This window comes from Motacilla alba, chromosome 3 (assembly GCF_015832195.1).
Source record: "Motacilla alba alba isolate MOTALB_02 chromosome 3, Motacilla_alba_V1.0_pri, whole genome shotgun sequence".
NCBI lineage: Eukaryota > Metazoa > Chordata > Aves > Passeriformes > Motacillidae > Motacilla > Motacilla alba.
This window is the reverse complement of record NC_052018.1, coordinates 61,769,798-61,793,012: the sequence shown is the minus strand read 5'-3', so window position 1 is coordinate 61,793,012 and position 23,215 is coordinate 61,769,798. Positions and strand designations below refer to the sequence as shown.

Here is a 23,215-nt window from a genome sequence, read left to right as displayed (position 1 = left end):
GCAGGTACCTGTGGCTTGACCTCCCCTGGCAACTCCTATTTTCTAAAAATCATCTAAGTAGACACGTGCAATAGTATTTAATAAGAATTTTAAACTGAAACAATCCATTTTTACAAGTAAAACAAAACCAGATGTGTCTTAAAATCATTTAAGAATCTGTTAGAGTATCAGTGTGATGCTCATCTAGTTTGATCCTACCTGATACAGTGCATCTGTATCCTGCAGCTACAAGGCTAAAGAAAATGGCAGGACAAGTAAAGCAGAAGAAGCAGATTCCGCATTAAATAATTACCAGATTCTGCATTTATAATTACCCAGGCACAGACTATGGTCAACTCCCTTTGCTTTTGCTTTTTATTGGTTTTGCCTACATGTATATTATTTCCAAAACAGATGGGGCTACTCTCACGTGATTCGCCTTCTTCCAAGTTGTGATTTCTCTTTAAATGAGATGAAACAATCTTAAACGTTCTTCCTGCTAAATTATGCACATACAACCCATTTCTTCAAGTTCTTCAAGTTCTGCATGTCTTCAGCCTGCAGGTGCTTTGAAGACTCTGTCCAAGGTGTGCTTGAGGCTGCAAGCCAAATCTTGGCCCCATTTCATCAATATGATAAATCGTATTCACAGGTTGGAAAAATCTACCAGAAAGTATGAAAAGTGAGGAGTTTGTCATCCCTCTCATTCAGAGTATGGCTTCTTTTCACTGCTGAAATCCACTGTCTTCCTGTTAGCAAGTGACCACATTGCAGTAGAGACCTTAATCAGAGGGCTTGGAATTGCTGAATTCGGATTTGCTGTCCTTGTTGGCAGCACCCTCAAGGTTAGCACAGTGTATTAAAATGAGACTATATCTGCAAACAACCATAGTTCCATACAACCTGGTTGAACTTCCGTCCTTTGTACCTGGGGTTGACCGTGGGTCCCATTCTTGGGCTTAGTTTGTGGTTTACGTATTTTTAACTAGAATTTAGGGATCTGCCACTTGAGAATTTGTTCTTTTGCCTATTCCATTTTCCCTCAGCAGAAGTGTTTTCACTGCAACTCTCAGAATAAAGCGAAGACAGTTGCTAATCAGATGTTCTCTATGTTTTGTTCTTGAATTTTGAATTCTCTTCCCATCTCAGCTGAAACTTTCTTACCATCCTACATGTTTTATGTATTATGTTGCACTTTTTACAGGAAAGGAACATAGAGGAGGATGTTGTTTAGTTTTGATTCTGTGAATGCTTTTCTCATCTCCAAGTAGAGGAAAGCTTGTTTTATTTTGTATGTGACTGAATCTGTCATGTATGAAAGAGGTGGTAGAATAGCAAGTGGTTTTTTATGTGTAATTGGTAAATAAGAAAACTGGCAAACAATTCTGAATAGCATCACTGAAATTGGAAGAACATAGCTAAATAACTTGATATCTCCTGGGCATGATTCAGAGACTTGTTTTCTGAGAAACATCCTTTCTTGAAGAGTAAAAGCTTTTTCTGTTTTTATTTTTTTGCATTCTCTCCCTTCAGTCAAAGAGTTTTTGAGTAGGCACACTTAGCTCATGCACTCTCTGTGAGAGGGAGTTCACAGGGAACTGTGCCCAGGCAGAGCATCCACAGACTTGCATTGCATGTTGCAGACCATACATGGACTTTCAGGATCGAGGCCATGGGATAAGATGGGAAAAGCCTATTGGCTTTATTTAGCATGGCTTGAAAAGGTCACAGTTTGTATTGAATTGTTAAATCTAGACAGTGCTAAGAAAACCAGAGCATTTGCCAGTACTACCAGAAAATTCTGCCAATGAGTGTATGGAGTTAGTTGTCAAGGAACAGAAAGAGCCAGAAATGTGTTGCTCCTTTTAACAAGAATGACCTCATGGTAACTAATATCAGAGCCTAATATGTCCCTAAAATAAACTGAGACAAATATGTTTATTTTAAATGGTTTTCTTTTCCCCTCTACTTTTGAGCACTTCAGGATGACAAAAAAACAGACCCTAAGAATCTGACTTCACTGATGTAGTCGTGCTGGGTTGCATGTTTGGGAGCAAAATACTTGATCTGCTCTCTTACAGCTATCTCAAATCCACTAGGAGCTGCCTCCACATGTGCCAAGCTTGGACTTGATTCATTCTTTCATTCTTTTATAAATCTATTTAAAGAGCTTTTAAACTTTGATTTGAAAATAAAGTTTCTCTTGAAGTGACTTTAGGAGTTCCTTAGATTCGCAGAAGGAGAGCATTTAGATGGGGTAATTTGCTGAATTCTTTTTGAACAAATTTAAGAAAGGAATATACACTGAGGATTTGGAATGAATTTGAGATTGATTCTATCAGGCTTGCTGTAGGATTTCCACTAGTGATTCTCCATAGAAGGAGAGGAAGATCAGAAAGAGCAGATGTTGGCACAGACTGCTAGGACAAACCTTGACATTCAGAAGAGAGGGGTGGTGGGTTAGAGTGTGAAGCTTGGTGAGAATTGACAGTCATGTTGATAAAGAAGGACAGGATTGAGAAACCAGAAGGATTTTTGAGGTTGGTGGTGCCAATGGAGCAGGAGAGACACAACATGGCTTTGCTAGGCTGTGCTGAGAGTTTCTATGTAGGAAGGGCATCATGCATGCTTTTGGAAGTGAGCCCTGGGGATAAAAGTTCAACAAAGATCAGAGGAGTCCATGGTTAGAGAAAAAAAAAAAAACAAACAAAAAAAACAACAACAAAAAAGTAAAATGTCCTGGGGGCAAGTAAAAGAAATGAATTAAAATAATGGGTTAAAAGAGAAGTGGATAAGGAAACATACAGCTCACAGGTCAGCATCTTCAAAGCTGAAATCATGAAAGTAAGTGGGGAATGCTGGGAGAGGGAGAGAGACCCAGACTTCGAAACCGGAGTGGAAGGCTGATGTAGAAGTGAATGATAGATGAGACACAGAGGAGGAGAAGAGGGTTGGAGCTGGAGCTGCCCCAAAGAGGAAAGAGCAGGAAGAAACAGAAGCAGCAGAAATAGGCCAGGGGAAGATTAGCGTCCCTTGTACCTGACCCAGAAGGTGGATGGGAGGGCAGAATTGCTTTCAGCAAGAGAAGACTGTATGAATCCCCAGCCTGCTAGGTCTCACATAGCCATTTTGGACTGTTACCTTCTGGCTTGCCTCCACCTCCACATCCTCAAATGTTTCAGTCAAAGCAACAGCACAATCACAGATGACATGCATGGGTAATGTGTTCTCACTTCCTTGTGCAGCTCCTTAAAATATAGCTCAAGAAGGCATAGCAACCATTACTATATTTAAAATGAAAATTTATTTATCAAAATAGATGACTTCCAAAGATGACAGTGCTTTGCAGTGAATCTGCTAAATTTCTGTCATTGTGGCTACCTGTACACAAACACAAATTTCTGTTAAGCTTTGTTCCTCCCAGAAGATGCCAGCACCATGTCATGCTGAATACGTTCTGGATGTGACATTTTTTGCAGCTGCAGTTTCTCAGGTCTTGTCTGCTTCTGACTGCATAAGCCACTCCACACCAGTAGCACAGTCCTGTGACCCATGTATTGTTCTGCACTCAGATGAATGGAGAAGAATCCAGCATTAAGAAGATGGAACAAGAGGGGATGATTGCTGTAATTTCCTAAATGATGACTGTTTATTGGACTTACTTTTTAGTATTTAAAATACCTAAACTAGGTACATTCCTGGTGTAGGTGTATTAGGTCTGGCTGGCTGTTAATATAAGAAACCCAGCATTTTAATATAGTTGAGATCTTAAGAAATCTGATTAGATGCAGAACAAACTCTCCTGTGTTTTTGGGGGGAGTTTTGAAGATGTGTCTCACATCAATCAGTATTAGAAACCAAAAGCAGAACAAATTTAGTGTGGGTCATTGTGCTTCTGTCCCTGAAAGCAAAGATTGGACCTGCACTACAACCACAAATTATTTGTTTGTTTGTTTTGAATGTCTCAGCTGCTGTAAGCGCATCACCTTGTTTGGAAGACATTCCACATTTTAATAGCTCTGGGTAAAGTTATCACTCTTGGTGGAAGAGAGTGATGCTGGAAAAGATCATGAAATAAAGGTGTAGAAAATGCCCATGTTCTGTTTGCTAAAGAGTAGCCACTGGGAACTCATCTACGATTTGTCTGGAACCAGGGATTCCAGCCTTCCTTTGTGCCAGTCAGTGGAAATTTGAAGAACAGTGAAGATCTGGGAGAGGATTTGCTGCTGCAAGAAGTAACCAGAAAGATGAGAGTTGTCATGTACCCATTAGCTCCAGGTAGAGCTAATGTCAGATGCCTCAGGAGAGCTTAGCAAGCCATTATGAAACAACCAGCCTTCAAGGGGGAGTTCTTCCAAAACTTATGTCAAAATGTGGGTGCTTAGATCCTTTGGTCTAGATGGTTTATATACCATAAAGAGTTTGTACTCTTTAAACTTAGGCATAATTGTGCACATTCGTATTGCTTGTGCAATCTCCTGATTTCAGAAAGTTGCTAGAAATGAATGATAGGGCCTAGAGAAGATGAGTGGACTAAATAGGCTTCCAGACTTTCATACTTCAAAACTTTTTTGAATATTTCTGTTTCAGTGATGTATCATTGAAAGGTAGGGTAGAGCATTCCAGAGATTAATTAGGTATCATTCAGAAAGATACTTCCATTATCAGATTTGAATTTCTTGCCTCTGAGTTGCATTGAGGTGATTCTTCTGTCACGAAGAAGAAAACTGGAAGCTCTTCACCTATTTTATGTCATGCATTATTATTCTGTGTCCTTTCATTTGCTGCTCTTGAGAAGTTACATAGCCCCGCATCTGGCAGCCCCTTTTTCCAGAACTCATAATACTGGTTGTTAATGACGCCAGATTATAATGAAGAACTCAAACTGGGGAGGAAATGGATGGAGACTCTGAGAGTCCAGACCAGAAAGTACTGCCAAGCTATGATAGCTGAGAGCACCCACCATGAAAGAGCAGCCATCTTCTGCAACATCTCCCATTACAAAATTAATGAGGTGTCATGGTTATTATCTGCCATTATACTCACTTGTTGAGTCTCCCAGGACTAAGGTCTTACACGTGCTGTTGTTACAGCAGCATCATTTAAATGGACAGAGTACACATAAACCACAAGGTTCCAACAAATTTTTGTGCTTAGTTTTCCTCATTAACAAAAGATCTGTATCCAAAGAATAAATGTAAGTGTATGTTCCCTGCATAGTTTTCATTTTCTCCTGATTACTTTGGTAGGAGAGATATACAGCATCTACTGTATAGCAGAAGTGAAAACTAGCTACAAAGTCACATTTTTTGACAGATTTGTTAAAAACAAGCAATACTGTGCATTTTCAAATAGCTTTTTCTGTTTTCTTCACCAACTGGTTGAAAATTTCTAAAAACAACCACCTTTTTTAACAGACATTTTAATTTGAATACAATGTGTGAATATTTCGATTCCTTCTCTTTTTACTGTTTCTAGCAAATGGCTAGATGAACTCCATGACCTGTAACACATTCATCTCTGAAAATATACATTTTTGTCTACATACAGCTGCTACTGTTCCAAATCACAGGGAGGTTCAGCTTAATTTTATCTTCTCAGAAGTAGCCAGTCCAGTTTTACTCCTCCTTTTCTCCTTTTTCTCCTCAGTTTATTTCTATCTAAACAACACATTTTTTACACCTGTTCAATAACAAAGTCTTCAATTTGATCTAGTTTTTGCACTCCTAAGTAAATCTTAATGCATGCTTCCCTGTGCTTAACTAATAATGAGGTTGGATAGGAGTAATGGCTACTGGAGTGGCAGCACTGGAGGCATTCATTAACGTTGGCAATCAGCACTCTGGTGTGGAAGCTTTATGCAAATGGTTGATCAGCCCTTTATAGTGCAGCCTCGAGAATGCCTGTATTCCAGCAGGAGCAAACCCACTAAGAAAGGCCACCAGGTGAGGTTTCCATGGCAGCATTGTCCCTTTGCTGCTCCCGTTCGTAGTACAGACAATGCAGGAGCAGTCAGTGTGTCACAGCTCAGTGAGAGAAGGCTAATATTACTCCACCCCAGCATAGCCAACAGCAGGCTGCAGCTCATTTTTAGAAGGATCACTTGGGTTTGTGACTGTTGTCTCCAGAGTGGTGCTTGGTCCCTCTTGTACTCAAAGCAGTTCTGACAGTGTGGCCACTCCGGGGACAGGCAAACATCAGCTACGCTGAAGGCACGAGCAGCATCACCATGCAGGGAGTGGGCTCCTGTGCTGGGCAGCAGGGAGCAGAGTATGTGAGCTGTCTGCAAAGCCTGAACTAACCAGATACTGCTGACATACAGGAGCTCATCAGTGACTCATTGGCTGGATTTAGAAAACGCTTCTTCTTTCTAGCATAAATGTGTTCTAGTAAAAGCCACTTCTACTTGGTTCATGAAGCTGGCTAAGCAGATGTCATTTAGAAGGTCCCTTGAAAAGTCCCTCTGTAAAGGTACTTTATAATCCTGGGAAGTTTTGTCACACCAGAGAAAATAAGTGGAGAAAGAGACTGGCTCTTTTTCAGTCTTTTTCCTTGGAGCTTGTTTTTCACAGAACGATCATTAGGGAAAAAAAAAAAAAAAGGCAAATGAAAACTGAAAAAAGTAAATGAAACTGAAAATTATTAGGGGATAATAGACATTCCCTGCTAAGCAAACCTGGTAGCAGGGGACATCCCACTACCTTCTCCCCAACTGTCTCATCTTTTTCTTTCATTAAAAGGAACATGGTGTCCCCTGTTACCATGGGTTACACAGGAACCCTTCATTTTTTCATAGATAATTTTATCTTGTCAGGTTAATTCTATCACACAAGAATACTGGGGAAAATAACTGTAAAGTACAGAGATAATTTCCCATATGTGAACTGATTTGGAGAAAGGAGATTTAATTGCATTTAGATCATGCAGATTAATTTACTGACACATGTAGTTTCCCAATTGAAGTGTCCAGCTGTTAAGGGTTGGGCTGTAATAAAAGCTTTTCCAAGGAGGAGGGAAGCCATGACAACCAGGTACATTTCCAGGGTGATTGTTAAACAGGGATTCTGTACTCCCTATGTGACAGAATTTTATGGTAACAGTTTTCTGTGGACTTCTCTGTCTCTGCCCTTTAGGAGCCTTTGACTGTTGATCTAGTGATCAAAAATCTTCCTTAAGCAAATAGAAACATCAGCGAATGAATCAAATCATGTGGACATGGAAATCCCCGTCTGTAACAGTCTGTGCAGCTGCTCTAGCTGTGCTTCACTGTGAGCTTTTCACTCAATTTTTAGGTCAGAAAGGAAAAGATTTACATTCTTGAAGAGAGCCTAGCAAAGCCCCAGCTTGCCTTCACTGAGCACTTTACCCAGTTAGCCTCTGAGATGTTTGCTCAGTTGTTTGCCTGTATTTGTTTTTCTTAACTTCTACCTACTGGAATGTATGGGCTCTCTCTGCTCCCTCTGGCTTCACCACTCACTGCATCAGATCTCAACACAAAAGCGATCCCATCAGAGGATACAGGTGTCCACTGCAGCCACACACAGCAAAACCACACACCTGGAGTGCTCTTTCAAGCTGCACTGCAGTAAAGCTGATAGTCTGTCTCTTGAGTTAGTGTACCAACAATGTCCTTTGTAGTTGAATGCTAAAAATCTGTGTGTCACCAGCAAACCACCATCAATCCTTTTCCTTTACTGTATATTGGCTGTGGGGCTGGGCACTGCTTTTGAGGTGTGGTTTTGTTTGGTCTTTTAAAAAAAATTTTATCTTACCTAGAGAAAAATTACTAGATTCCAGATTTTAACAGGTAACTGAAAGAAAAGGAGTAAAGCAGGTAACTGAAAGAAAATCTAAAACACAGTTGCTGAAGAAATTATTCTCTCAAAGAGAACCTAAGCCATATGCTTCTGGCAAACCCAAAAACTGATTACCATGTGTAGCGAGGAAAACCAAAAGAAAAAGACAAATGTGTATGAAGTGAAAGCAGGATAACTGCAGAAAGCAGAGAGAGATGGTAGGAGAGGCTGTAGAACTCTGAATGCTTTTAGGATGAAGAACCTGCTTGGAACAGAGGCTGCTGCAGTTTCCATCTTTGGCACAAAACAGGGGTTTCCTCGGAAATATAAGTGAGCAAGGAAATACCTGCCTACATCAGAAATGAAAATGGGCCAGCTGCTCATAATAAATTGAAAGCAAAGCAGTAAGAATGTGGGAAATCAGTCATAGTTTCATCTTTGTGATGTCTGTTCCAGATGGATGTCATCCACATGCACCAGTTCACCTGCAACTTGCAGGCCTTTCAAATAATTGCTTTTTGGGTTACAGTAGCTAAGCCTACAGGCCAAGCTACTGTTGTAAAACAGGACTGTAAGAGTCAATGCTTGTTATTTTTGTTTCATTTCAGGGTGTGCTGGATTCACCACGTTACAGGAGTGTGGGTGTACCCACTTCTTGAGCACCTCAGCCCAGGTGTCAAAATAATCTTTTTTGCAGCCGTTACCATAATAATTAATGTATTCTACTTGGTGGGAGAAGTCCTGAACAACTACATCTGGGATACGCAAAAATGTGAGTATTGTTTTAGGAATATTATCTCGTGAAATACACCATCCGGACTTGAGTATGTTTTTCTGAAAGTGTAGAATGTTTTAAGCTGACTAAAAGAAAGGAAAATGACAGAAGTTCCACTGAAACATCTTGCTTGCCTGCCCTTAAAAACAGACGGATGAACAGAATGTCTGCTGGAGAGCCTGATGAGCTATGAATATGTATTCTCTTTTATAACTTACAGTACTAATTTAAGAGCTCTTGGCAATTACCTGCGATGTTTACAACCCACTTATTAGCTGATGAACCCATTAAATGCAGCTAGAATAAAGTATCATTCTGTGCGAATGCCATTAATGGTAGGTTTAGACTGAGAAATGAAAATATACTCTTTTAGTATTTTCAGGTATAAGGTATTCTCTCACCATATAAATTTACTCAGGGGAAATGAGCAGGTTCTTGTCAGTGAAATAACAGGAATGAAAGATCACTTTAGTGCAGGGTAAACTTAACTGTATGGACTCTACATCATCTATCCTGCCTAGGCCACCCATTGCTGAGGAGAGAAAAAGGGGAAAATAAGACAAACACAAGATTAAAAGTAGGTTCCTTTTATCTATGAAAGATGTTTTCCATTTATCAAATTGAATGAAATAAGCAAACAACATTCATAATAGCTGCTGTGGCAAATTGCAACTGGAGGGAAATAAATTCACATGGTAGTTAATGGCACACACAACTCTCTTTAACATGTCCTTCAATACCAGGTACAATCTAATGCTAGAAGCTCAAAGCAGTTTTACTTTCTGTTTGCCCATATTAGCATCCAGATGTAAAATGCCTTTTTGTTTTTGCTCTAGGATCCTCAATCACTGGTCATAGTGTTCAAGACAGGTATTCAGTCCTCAGTTTGATGTCAAATTCACGTTTATTTAATGTCTTTAAGTTAATTCAATAAAGATGTTTCCAAAAAAGGCAGCTGCAAGGAAAAATTTCACTCGACCTAAGTCCTGTATGAAGAATAATAGTGTGGTAAAGAATCACATATTCTTAGCAAGCCCATGAATAAGTAGATGGTGGAAAATCTCCTGCACTATTCCAAAGTATACATAACAAAATCCCTGCTCCTTGCAGCCTGCCGCCCTAGAGGAGCTAACCCAGTTTCGTCATTCTCCCAACATCTTTCAAGGTTTACCCTGGCATTATTGTCCTCTCCATCATTTCCTTCACGTAAATAAATAATATTGATCCCAAGTCCTTTGTGGCTCAAGCACTTGCAAAACAGAAAATGCCATGAGTCATGTGCTGGTTTGCTGAGCTTGAAACACTTTGCACAAATTTAACCCCAAGTGCGTGGCAGGAACACCACAAAACAGCAGAGATGTAAAATTATGCCAGTCTGTCACCATGCAAGACCTGGGAAAATATTATTTGAAAACTGTACACTTAAAAGGGGCTTTTGAGCAGTAAGACTGCAAATCAAAACAGTCTGCCATGAGAAGATTTCTGGGGTGAGAAGGGGTCGTTTTGGGTTTGGAGTTTTTTTATTTGCCTCTGGAGATGCATTAAATAGAACCTCACTACTGACAAAATGATTTGCAGTTAGTTTTTCCAAGTTAAACCACAAACATGGTAGGGAAGGAAAAATTTGCCCTTTGTACAAGCCAGCGTCTGTCCACAATTTTGAGGATATCTGCATTCCTGCCAAACTATTTGATGCATCTGCAGTAGAGTGCTTCAGAAGAAAGGAAAGAGGTGCTTTCAAAAAGGCAAATAAAATAGCTTTTAAAATTATTGGAAAAGTTCCTTCTAGGAGAAAGCAGAAGACATAAGATTGGCTCTGGAGCAACATTGTAAACTGTCTGTAATCTTTTGGTCCCAGTCTCTTGTTTTGGTTGTTAAACCTTTGACTGTGGCTCTCCCATTACACCGGTGTGCCAGCAACACCCAGGGCCATTGTACTTGGGCTGCTGGCAACATGCAGACCCATTTGTCTTGGTGTTGTTTCTTTCAGCAAGACAGCTCTGCAGTTGTGCTTTCTAACTGTAGATGAATCTTATTGTTTCCCATATTGGAATTCGTTAACTGTGTTTTCAGAGTGCTTTACGGTGTACTTACCGCCTGTGCATATATTGCACTAGCAGGTGATCTTACTTGTGACTGGATTTTTCTCTCAGCATTCTCAAGCATTGCTTCTTCTTTGTCTTTGGCTATCATAAGTCTTTCTTTTCCAGCATGCAGCAGGCCTGAAAACCTCCAAAAGAAATATTTGTATTTGAGATGTCTGGCAGAGAGGGCTTAGTCAGAAGAACAATACTTTTTTCAGATACCAGTAGTAATTCATTGTCCAGGATCAGGCATATGAAATAGCTGAATGTTTCCATTGCCAGAAAAAACAGTCTGCTGCCTGGCCCAGCATAGAAAAGAGACAAGTCCTGCAGTTAGAATAATTTCTTTAAGGAGCTGTACACTCAACTCAGCCCTCCTGATATTACTGAAATAAATGGCCACTGCAAGAAGAGAAAAGCACCCTCTCAGTAGTAATTGTTTATTCGTTCTTGTGCTTTTGAAAAAGGGAGATGTACCTGCAAATACTTAAAAATCCAGTGTTGAAATGGAGAGGGGCTTCCAATTATTGAATTCTGAAACACAGTTATTAAAATTTTCCTTCAAACAAAGTTGTTTGCTTAGATTCAGCTATAGTAACATCTATTTTAGTTTGCTAGTAGGTAAGCAGGGCAGGTGAGGGAACAAAGTGTTCCCAGACCCCTGCAGCCGTCAAAGGCTGGGTGTGCAGCAGGGGGTCAGCCTGATCTGAAAATGGGAGTGAGGGAGGGAGGATTGTGCAGTTCATTACTGGACAACCACTGCCATCAGGTGTGCAGCTGCTCTTTTCCTTCACAGCAGATGAGGTAACACATGCAAGCAAGTTCAGGAGAAATCGATAAAGGGAAAAGAAAGATTAATGCATTAGAGGAACCTCTCTAAGCAAACCCTTCTGTTGTTTTCGTGGAGAGATTTTTAGAGGCTTGTCTCCTTATGTTTCAGGTATTGAAGAAGGTAAAGAAAAGCCGAAATCGGAGTGAACCATAAGAGGCAACACAGAGGATTGTTTATGGCTGCGTGGAAGATTTTTCATCCCCAACAGAGTTTGGCCTGGAGAGGAATCTTTTATAAAGGAAGAAGTTTCATGGGCCCCTTTCTCAGTGCAAGGATATTTTTGGATTTTCTATGGGGGGAAAATGATTTTAGCTAAGAATAATATCAATGTTTGAACCTTCAATTTCTCCAAGTTTGCATGTGACATACACATATAATATGTATATTTATCTCCAAGGCATTCTCAACATGCATTTCTTGAATCAAATAAGTCATTTAACCATTAAGTCATTAGATCTTTTTACTTCTGCCAAGAAAAACAATGAGTCCATTCTCTGTACTGTTTGAGAAAAGTTTAACCAGATAGGTCTAATACAGGGAAAGAAAACAATCCCATATATTTCAAATTACAACATAGGAGTTAATTGCATGAATGTATCTAAAGAAGAGTTCAGTCTGACTGAAATATTAATGTAACGCTATATAACAGCTGCCTTAAATTTGTTATGTTAATAATTTTACCAGTCCAGTGAAATCTTATTTGCAGTGTTAAGATCTTAAGACGTAAATAAAGATTAAATTATCCTTGCATTTCTGTTTTTTCGTGTTGATTTTTGAAATTTTAGATGGATTGATGGCATTTGAATGATACATATTCAGGTTTTCCAGTGTCAACTGTAGATTACATCATTTCTACATGTGGATTTTTCTTCTTATTTTCATAGTAAAATAAAAAATCCTGCATTTTCAAGTTGTAAGTTTTCAATAGGGGGCTGGGCTGTTTGTGTTGTAAAAGGGAGAGCATTTAAGTCCTACTTCAGGAAGGCACATAAGCAAATGTTTGAAGTTAAGCATATGCCTGTTTGTAGAAGGAATTCAATTGCAAAATACTAGTGATTTTTTAAGTTTAACATGATTTTGTTTAATTATTAGACAATCAAGAAGTAACTCTAGTAGGCAGAACAAAATTTGTCCAGAACTAAAATAAAGTGAACATAATAATTTTTGGCAAGAGAATATCTATTAAAAAGTAGCTTTAGGATCGCAGTATTGGTATTCATATCAGATATTTTTTCATTAGTGTATTTAGTAATTTATTTTAACACATGCAGAGCACTTTGAGTATGTAGAGTGTTAATGTGTTGTTTTTAGTAAAGGGATTTCTGCAGAGTTTTAATACTGTTTTAACAGTGTTTCTGCTGTGGGATAATGCTGGGGAAAACTGCTCTCATGCAACTCATGACATGCCTCCACAGTACTTTTTAAACATATTTATGTACACACTATCATACAAAACAGCACAAGTTCAACAATGTGCTTTTTGGTTTGTTTCCTTCAAAAATAAGATTCAGTACTGATACTGGCTTTGTCTGTCCATCTGCTAGATTATTTTTAACTTGCTGATCAAGAGTTGCAAAGATTTCAAAGCTAAGCAAATTACTAGAAATTTTATGGAAATAAGTGGCCAGATAAAGAAGGAGCTCTTCTAATGATCCTGCAGAGGGAGAGGACAGGACACACAAAACCAGTAGAATTTGGAAGCAAATGACCATAACCATGTGGCCTTGTATTAAGGACATTATGTTCGGCTGAATTCCCCGTTAGATGTGCACAATGTTACTTGCAACAGGCTTTTAAAACTCCGGAAGGAAAGAAGGCATGGATTCAGTCATGTTCAGTGAGCTAGGAGCTGTTTAAAGTCAATGCTTCTGAAAGCTGTGGTAGCACATGAAAGTAGTGGTGGACAATGAATGTTCTGGGGATCTGCCTGTACTTTCCAACAGCAGCAACTGTGGCTTAGGGCAGGAAGCCTGAAGCACAAATCCTGTTGACTTTTTGTCATATGAAGAATTTGCATAACCTATACTCTAGGACATTTTTATTCTTTTAAAATTTTATTTCACGGGTATTGTTTCCTTCACAGAATTCCAGAATTCATTCTGATGGGAAGAATGTGTTAAATAAAAATAAGAAGTGCCAAAATGCCACACAGCTGTACCCATTCTGCTAGAGCACACTCTGATCATGTCTGCTTATTTAGGCACCACTGAGTACTGAATGTCTGAGATCTCAAAAACTGACATTGATGGAAAGATTCCTCCTTCTCGGCAAGTTCTGTACCTGCTCGAGATAGGTTTTTCTTCTAATACCATGTCATTATATGCAATATAGGAAATGTAGTAAGAATATAAAGAGAACAGAACTGTCAGAGATCACGATTGCACAGATGAATCCATAGGTAGGTGTCCAAGTGAAGGAAGGCTCCCTTTCAGAGGTATAACATAGGCATGCCTAAAGTTGTCATCCCTCATACTCTGTGAATTTGTGAATATTCAGCACCTGAAAAAAATAGACGCCAAGCTTAGATCTCCTGTTGTTAAGCCCCTGAAGTTGACAGTGTTAGCCAAAGGCAATATATGTGACACAAAACTTAGTGGGTTCCATTTGGTTTAAGAAAATTTATAGTATTCCAAGAAGGTTTGAACTTCATTTGTCTTCTCACATCTCAAAAAGTTCTCCACCTCCTGTGAGCTTTGAATCATCGTACTTAAAGTCAAAAACATTTTAGAGCATTAAATCCAGCCTCTGATGTATGAACCATGATATAAATAACTTGGGGGCCTGTGTACCCAGAGAGCACTCTTCTAGACTCATTCCCTTTAGGATTACACAATCCATCATTCTTAAGAAAGATGATGGATGAATGATGACTAAAATAAAAGTCACTTGTAAACTTGCCAAATTTCAACCATCTTGGCTGAAATTGTCCCTGAAAGGTATTTCTCTTGGGGGTACTATTTTTTTGCTGGAAAGCTTTTTGTCAGAACAAGTAATTTATTTCCAAGTGAAAGTCTATGAAAAAAAAAAAGTTTAGAAAACTTTTCTCTAGTTTTGCTGTGGAACTGAGTCTGAGGACAGTGTTTATGTTTGCAGCTTTTCTGAATTTATGGGGAATATCTATTTGTCTTTGTCCAAATTTTAGGAAAAATAATAAGCCTGTAGTACACAGGTAGTTCTCCAGAGTGTTTATCAACCTCGGGAATCATTGAAGTTGTGGCTGAATAGGATTTTCCCTGTCATCTCTGGTCTGTTGATCCTCGGTATGCCTTGACTACCCAAGACACAGACCAGAATGGGGAAGCCACTTTGCTTCCCATGTACTGTCAATACTTCCCCAGAGCCGATGCAAATAAAGCTGCATAGAAGTGTGAGGCAAGCCAAACTTTGATGACAACCTGAGCAATGAGAATATGTTCTAGATGGATGAACTAAGTGAAAAAATACTCCAGCTTTTCCCTTGAGGACTGCAATAAAATGAAATTAGTAGTGTTTGTTATGTTATAGCTGTAATGATAAACCGCATAGAAAACTCTGTGAAGGAATCATTAGTTTTGTTGTCGGAGAAGAGCACAGTGTGCAGTAAATAAGGAAGGCTGCCACACCTTGAACCATGAGGAAAAAACAAAATACAGTTTCATCATTCAGTGAGCACCATCCATCAAGTGTTACGAATGAGACACAGGAAAAAATGTTGTGTGATCATCTAATTAAAGGCAATATCATTATTCATACTCACAAGGGGCCAAATTAAGGTTGAACAGACAGCCTAAATGCTGACATTACCTCACTCTTCAATACCCAACTTTTCAAACTTAGTAATCTCTTTTTTTAGTAACAGAACACAAAATAGGGGGTTAGAAAAAAAGGCTGGTTAGAAAGTCTAGCCACCATGTTGTCATGAATTTCATTGTGACTGTGTCCCCTGTTTGGCTTTAGAAAGCTCATCCTTACTTTCTGCCTGCATGTAGCTGCCCCAAAACAGGTATTGATAGTTCCCATACCATTCTGTTACAAAGGCTTTGCCATAATTTGCAAAGTCGTGCCACAATTTCAACATTAAATTATTTCAATCTGTGATTTGGCTTGTGCGGGATAAAACTGTAATTTGATGTCTTTGTCTAGCAAACATTGCCTTATTTTAAAGGCAAATGACAAATATTTTCCCTAATTTTCCCTAGTCTTTGCTTCTCTGCCCATGGAAGTAATATTAGCAAAATCACCACCAGTGCATGTCAAAGCCACTTGAACACTGACTAAGTAGACTGACAAATGGCTCGCCATTCTGCAGGCTCCAGGGGGCAGTTTCTGGTGGCAGTGTGTAACTCAGGCACTTCTCAGTTCATTTTTCCTATTGAATTTGCTTTTCAAAGACTACTTCAAATCCTAACAATAATTTATTCTTTGCCTTTTATTTTCTGCAAGGATTGGTCAGTCTGCTCTGATTTGCACTTCAGTAGCCTTTGAAGACTCAGATACCATTAGACTGAGCACTGAGAAGATTCATCATCTAAAACGTGAGCTGATGTATAGTCCTGAAGAGACCGTCAGCCTGAGACGAGCATCACCAAGGCAGGTTTGGTGTTCCTGCCCTGGGAGGAAAGGAGCAAGCAATAGCAGAGGTGTAGGTGAGATCACCTCTGAATGCAGACTTAGAGAAGTGCTACTAATCCTCTCTTTTAATGCCCTCTGTTGTCATGTGAGTAGGGTCAAACGCTGGTGACAGGTGTCTTCTGTCTGCAGCAGCATAGAAAAGCTCCTGATCAAAGCCTGGTGCATTCTAGTAGAGGAGGTAATCTTCTCTGTGGTACCCCAGTGCTCTGCTCCTGTGGTTCAGAGCTTCACCTGCTGCTGTGGCCAGCTGGTTAAACTGGGGTCACAGGTGTTGCTGGGAAGGACAGAAACCTGGGAGTTTGCCTACTGCCAAAGTCACAGGGAAGAAAAGAACTGGAAGTTTGGCTGGTCAGCTCTCTACAGTAGCAATGATCTCTCCTCTTTTTAAAGCAAGAACAAAGGGAGAATGAAACTAAACTAGAAAGTAAAAGGATGTGGCTGTTGAGGTCTGTTTAGAAAAGTTCTTGGGCTCATCCTGACCTCACAGCACATGCACTGGTGCTTTTGATTGCAGGGGCTTTGCTGAATGAGGGGGCAAGTGGACTGGCAGGTGGGGCATTTTGTGTAGTGCTTCTAATGATGTAATGACAGGGGTTTGGGCTTAGAGTGAAAATATGCATTTTGAGCATAGCTACTTCCTCTTGCTTGTATTATTTAAGTAACTAGGAAGAACAGAACTGCCCAATTTGCAGACCACAAACGTGAAATATATTTAGCGTACATTCTCCAAAATGAGCAATTTTATTTTTATCAAAATGCACTCTGTTTTGTTCAAGTAACAGATGGAAATCAATGGGTTTTAATGTAACCCAGAAGAGCAAGTTGTAGTCTTATTTCCTTAAGTACCCCTTTGTTGTTCAGACCACAGCTGTAAAGGGATTTGAACCTCATTGCAATAAATGCCAGTACAGAAATTTGAAAGGTAGGCCACAGACTTTGTGGCCCACTGGAGAAGGTATCTACTGTTCCTCAGAGTTGTGTAAAATGAGACAGAAATGAAATAGCATCTTTTTCGTGTTATTAATGTCATAACTAGCCATGGTGTTCAAATTCAGCATTTTATTTATAGCTTGTGTATTAAAAAATAAACATCTACCATTAGGCTGGAGAAGTAGCTCTGCAGTGTGCATTCTGAATGTAGAGATTGCTAGAGTGTAGTCAGTTCTAGGGCTGAAATTCTCTTTGCTTTCTGTTATGCAGATAGGCCCATCTGTATGTGTATTTTGTAGATAGAAGTTCAACACACGCATGGACACATATATATACACACATGTATACACGCAGGATCTTCTGCAGAAACAAATGGTGACAGTTGGATGTTAAATGGCAGTTACTTTAAAGTTACTTACTTTACATGGGAAGAAGTCAGGCACTGTGGAAGGCATCATTCTTGACAGGGGCAGTAATGCCACCATAACTCCAAACTGACAGCCCCTTGTCCTCCTACTTTTCTCCTGGGAATAAGGCTGGTCAGCTGCTAGCCATCCTGCCCGAAGCAACAGGAACAGTCTGTGGCTGCAGGACTCAACAGATCCTGCATTTCTGCAGGCAGAACAGTGCCTGGCTAGCTGGCTTTATATAATTGTCTTAGCTTATTTACCATGTACAATAAAATAAGTTGTTCTTATATGTTAATGGTTCTCAGTTTGGCTCTGAAGTTTACACCTGACAGCTGAAATAGGATAAAAGAGAGGGAGGTCACCCCTCTTCTGTGACTGGTATTAAGCTGAAAAACCATTCTCTAGAGAATGGAGTGGCTTAACAGGAATGCTATTAGTCACAGAGTAGGAAGAGGCAGTTAGTCACACAATACTTAGTGAGGCAGCAAAATTACGATAATGGAGGACCTCAACTACCTGTGCATATTCTGGCCAAGAGTTACCATGGAACAAGTTATGAAGAGGGAATGTCTTGAATCTTCATATCTTGGAATGGAGTACACCAAGGCAAGGGAGGGCTTTCAAACATGGGTGAAGCTCAGGAGATGGCTCACTGGAGATGTAATCCTAGCTGAGCCACTAAGCAATACTGACCACAACATAGTTGCATTCACCCTGCCTGGGGTGTCATGAGGTCTTGGCTCCTTTGGTACCATGTAAGGTACCAAGCTTTGTACAGTAACCCTAAACATTGGGGAAGAATGGTGGAGAGGACAGGAGTGTAGGTGGGGGAAAGATGGAAGAAGCTGTTACCATCCAAAGGTTACCTGCCTCCAGCAGACAGTTGTACAAAGGAGCCCCCTTGGCACAAACAATGGGAGCTTTTGCCATCCAATGGGGATGTTTCGCAGTGAATGCTTATTGGGCAGCTCTGGAGAGTTGTGTAAGAGGACAGCCAAGAGAGGATAAAACAACCTGGTTAGAAAAATTACCTCGCTCAGGTGTAGCCCACAGCAAGGTGCATACAGTCCAGAGAGAGCACTCAGTCAAAATGGGTTTTGGTCTCTTTCTGCCGAGGCCCTAGAGTTATGCAGGATTTTGAGCCCATTCCTTGGAGAAGGAGTGTACTGAGGCCAACCTGTATGCAGAAATGGTGCAATAGGCATCCTGCCAAGGAAGCACAGTGCGTAAAATCCCAGGTCTGAGGAGAAAGTATGCAGGCACATGACAGTATATTGTGGTACTTTTAATGTCAGAACCACTGGTGGGATAGCTGTAGTTAGAGACACACATAAATACAGTGGTTTAATTATATTCCAACTCTTTCTAGCATTACAGAGGTTTTGAAAGGAGCCACAATCCTGACTAGTCAGTAAGCTTAGGAAGAGATCCACTGGAGGGACCTATCATACAATTAAACCAAGAGCACTTTTAAAGTCAAGCACCTGGCTGTCCCTGCTGTCGGGGTTACAGACATGGGTGTCACTGCACAGTGTTGCAGCACCCTGTTTGTAGTGGGCCGCAGCTCAGCCCTCTGTGATGTGTAGTGCTTTTCCTACAGTGGGAAGTCCAAACAGCCAAAGCCATCCCAGAGGTTAGCCCAGACCCTGCCTGCAAACAAGTATTCTGCTCTGCTTGTGAACTCAGCTCCCACACAGGGTGGCATATATACTGGCATGTGCCATAGGAATGGTTGATGTGTGTGTCTGGAGATTTCAGGCTAACTCAAAGCAAAAAAAAAATAAATAAAAAAACAGAAGAAAAGAGATGTAAGGCTTTGCTTAATAGAGCATTAATTATGCAGGTACTGAAAGAATTCTAGTCCCTTTCAGCACTCAGAATTTAGATTCTGCTGGATATACTTAATTTTTTAAAGCCCTCTACATTTTGCAGTTTACACATTTGCATAGCGTAGGACTACTGTCAGGAACATATATCTACAGATCTGGGGCAGGAGCTGTTCTCATCATTTCAGTGGGATGGAAAAGAGAAAACAGTTCAAAGGAGGAGGATGGGGGAAGGGAAGCATTTCCATATATTTTTTAAGGAATCATAAAGACACACAGGCAAGTGTGTCAATCATGAGACACAGTTCTCTCTTTAATATTGTCAGGAACACAAAAGTTCACAGAGCACATGTGTGAGAGGGTGCTGCGCTGCCTTGACTACATGATCTGCATGATACATGTCAGAAGATGGGAATGTTGCTATGGCAATTCTTCTCTCTCCTGAATACTAAGTTGTTGAAGAAGCCAGTTCACAGTCAGGCAGGCTCACTTCTGAACTTGCCTGCTTGAAGATGCTAAATACTATTTATAGCTTCTCTTGCAAGGAGACAACATTGTTTTCTGCCCTGGCCTCTTAAGGCCCTGTGCCCCAGCCCTCCAATATTCCTGATGTTTATGGGATTTGGAAGTTGCTGAGGGCAGAGATTTAACTGAATTTTGTGCTGGAGAATGTTGGAGTTTTCCCTCAGGTTATACAGTGTCCTTCAATTTTAATCTGGCTAAGAAGGCAACAGACAGATGGGTCTTTCTGCATTTCCAAAAGTCATCTTGTTGTTTTTATGAAGTTCTGGACTGGGTAATTCATTTATCTTCACTTTCGGTCTGCAGAGGAGTAGCCTGTTCTCTCTAATGCTTCCCCCTGGCAGGACAGCAGGAGAGGGACTGGCAGCCTGTTGGTGCCCCCTAACAAGTTTTTTACTGGGTGACCCTTAGAGCCATCCTGTCCCTGCTTCTGTTATCAAACCATTCCCACTGTGCTGTGATGGGAAAGGGATGCCTGCACCGACAGCTCTCCTGCTACACCTGTGATTTCCCTAAGAAATAATGCTCTGTTCTGCTTCCTTCCCTAAAAACCTGTATAGCACTGCTTCATGGAAGCAAAGCAGCTTTGTTGTAGAGGTGCCAAACTTCAGTAGATGCAGGGATCCCTGTATTACAGTGTCTCCCAATGTCCATGTTGTATCATACTTTCTGGTAGCAGTCTCTGTTTTCATCTATTTTCCTTTAACCTAAGTTTCTTTTTGTAGGTTGAAATATTCCTCACTAGGAAATTCTGCATGTCTGATTCAGGCTAATTTTTTTAAGATGGCTCAGGCACTCCAAAACTGAAGATAACTGTATTGTTCATACTTAAAAAAAAATCCTTCAAATTAATTGATCATACTGGTTTTATCTTGGGCTTTTTTCTTTTTTTTTCTTCCTTTTTTTTTTATCGGGATGGATACTGCTGTAGGAAACCCTGCAGGGAGGCAGAATGTAAAATCCTAATCTGATGTGCTGTAAATTAATCAGGACATCAGGACAACATAGGAAGAGAAAAACAGTTGCTCTGCTTACGTGGTGTAATGCTGCGTATTTTACTTAGTCTTACCACCTCACAGTTGGGCAGTAACTTCATTTGTAGTTTGAAGTGTTTATTTACCACCTCCCATGGGCTCTAAAAGTACTAAAACAAATGAGCTCTGCAAGAGCAAATGGTCAAGGCAAAGGTGCCATTGAAAACTATGACAATCTGTATACCAAAGTACTCCAATACCCGCCTCAAGCAGGGATTGTACCCAGCACCTGGCTTTGATCCTTCAGTGATCAATTAAAGAATAGCAAAGCCAACAGAAAATACAATAATCTGTTGATTATTGAGACAGAGAGAAATGTGACCAAAAGAACAATAAAAGGTCATTTTAATGTCCAATTCCAATAAGACAACAAAACTCTCAGACAAGTCACAGGTTCATGTACAAGAAAAGACATTTGCAAATACAGGACATCTTTGGAAACTGCAGGAGCAGATGCTCTCCAGAGAAATGTGTCTTCTTGATATAGCATTCATTTGCACCTGTAAGAACAAGAATAAGTGGAAGAATTTCAAATCAAGCCTTGCCTCTGTAACACATATGCAGGCATAATTCAGATTGCCCAAAAATGTCAATGACTTAATGATTTATTTTATGTCTTGTTTCTGCTGTGGTCATCAAGAGAACATTACGTAGTCCAGATGGTCTGAGGATTTTGATACCCATGTGACTCAGAGGCAGGGATTCAAACCACATTGGCCAGTACAGATATGTCAAAAAGTTTCCATAGTGCTAGGGACACAGAAATGAAAAGTATTTGCTGGTTTAGAGGGATTAACACAGAGAGGTTGATTAGCAGCTTGCAGCTACCCAGACCTAGGATTCTTAAACTATGCTCTCTCTTCTTTCTTTTCCATCTGAGCTCATTTTCTTTCCAGAGACTGAAGGAACAAACTTGAGAAGCCACTCCTGCTGCAGGTACTTTCCGTGTTTCTAAGCGAGCAGGCCAAGAAAAACAACAGACCAAGATAATTTTCCTACAGAGTTCCACACCAGCGAGAGAAGGATGATGAAGTGCAGATTTGCTGACAGCACAGCTCTCTCTGTTGAGGGGGACCAGCATGTGCTGCTTTCTTACAGGCAGGATTGCCCCCAGGTCAGAGCGCTGTGCTGCTGCAGCTTGCCCAGAGCAGCTGTAGTTGTCATGTCTGAAAGACTGAAAAGCTTAAAATTCCCTGCTCAAAGAGCAGCTTTTACCTCGTGCTGCCAGAAGCTGTCCATGACCACAAAGCCTCATCTGGGATTCACCATGAGAGCTTCCTAAAACAGCCAATGCTGCTTGCAGGCTGCCTGCCTCTAGTGACCACACTGTGATCCCTTTGCTTTCCCCACTGAAGCCGAGAATCACTTGCCCATCCCTGGAACAGCTCCTCTGCATTCACAGCCATGAAAAACCACAGGAGCTGGAGTAAACCAAGATTTACTCAGAAAGAGGGTCTGAATCCAATTAGAGCAAAATAAACAGTCAACATGACATATTTCCTTCTCACCTCTGCAGAAGCTAATCTAGCTGATCCCTTTGTGTTGTAACAGGAAAATCCCTGATACCTTTTAGCTCCACAGCCAGCACTGGAGGACACAGCACAGGCAGCAAACACCAGCTGGGCCTCCAGCCCACCCAGCTCTGCCTTTGGTACTGCAAGCCAGCAGCTGCCTCTGGTGCCTCCTCAAACTTTCTGCTACGCAGCCTACAGGCAAGTGCTGACTTGGGGCCACATCTCTTTTTTTTTTTCCCAAATAAGCATTCTGCTTTGCTGCTGTGATGCAAGTTTCCTAAATAAGATATTCTGGGAAAGAGATCTTCCTGTGTGTTTTTGAGAGGAGACAGTCCTTTCTTTCAGGAGGCATGGCATTCTCACAGGCTGCACTGACATCCTGTGGCATGACTTCCCCTCCTGGGAAGAGCGTCAAGGGACAGCTTTGTCCTGCCGTGTCCCCTTTCTGCTCACTCTAAGTCACTCTTGCCTCATCCAAACCCTGTGGGAGGGGAAGGGGCACCTTCCCTTGCTGGGTCCAGCACCAGCTCCTGCCCACTGTGCCTGGCACGCACAACTCCTGATGTCACCTCAGCTGCCACTCATCCAGCCACCACCAGCCTGGGAGTGAGGGACTGGCCCCCCTCCCCTTTTTGGCCTCTGAATCACTGCCCACAGCATCAGGGCTGTGCAAGGATGAGCTGTAGTGACACAGCACTGGGTGGGGTGTTGCTGGAAGGGTGGGAGCTTTTTTAAGGGAAAAAATTATGAAAATCCCTCACCCCCATCCCCCCCCCCCCCCCCCCCCCCCCCCCCCACTCCCAACCTCTGCCCACAGGGCACTGAGCCCTGCCATGGGGTGGCCAGGGTCTGCAGCAAGCTGCATCCCTCAGCCCAGGCTAAGGCACTGTGCAAAATAGCAC

At 41.0% G+C, this 23,215-nt stretch overlaps 1 protein-coding gene across 1 annotated transcript in view; it reads left to right on the top strand.

The window, feature by feature from the left end:
* Window positions 1-12,216, top strand: part of AIG1 (androgen induced 1) — a 123,564-nt gene extending 111,348 nt beyond the window's left edge. Inside the window, exons 5-6 of the mRNA XM_038130973.1 lie at window positions 8,384-8,547; window positions 11,575-12,216. Coding sequence (XP_037986901.1) covers window positions 8,384-8,547; window positions 11,575-11,612 — 202 coding nt within the window. The 3' untranslated portion in view covers window positions 11,613-12,216. The remainder of the gene's footprint in view (window positions 1-8,383; window positions 8,548-11,574) is intronic.
* The last annotated feature ends 10,999 nt before the right edge of the window (window positions 12,217-23,215 follow it).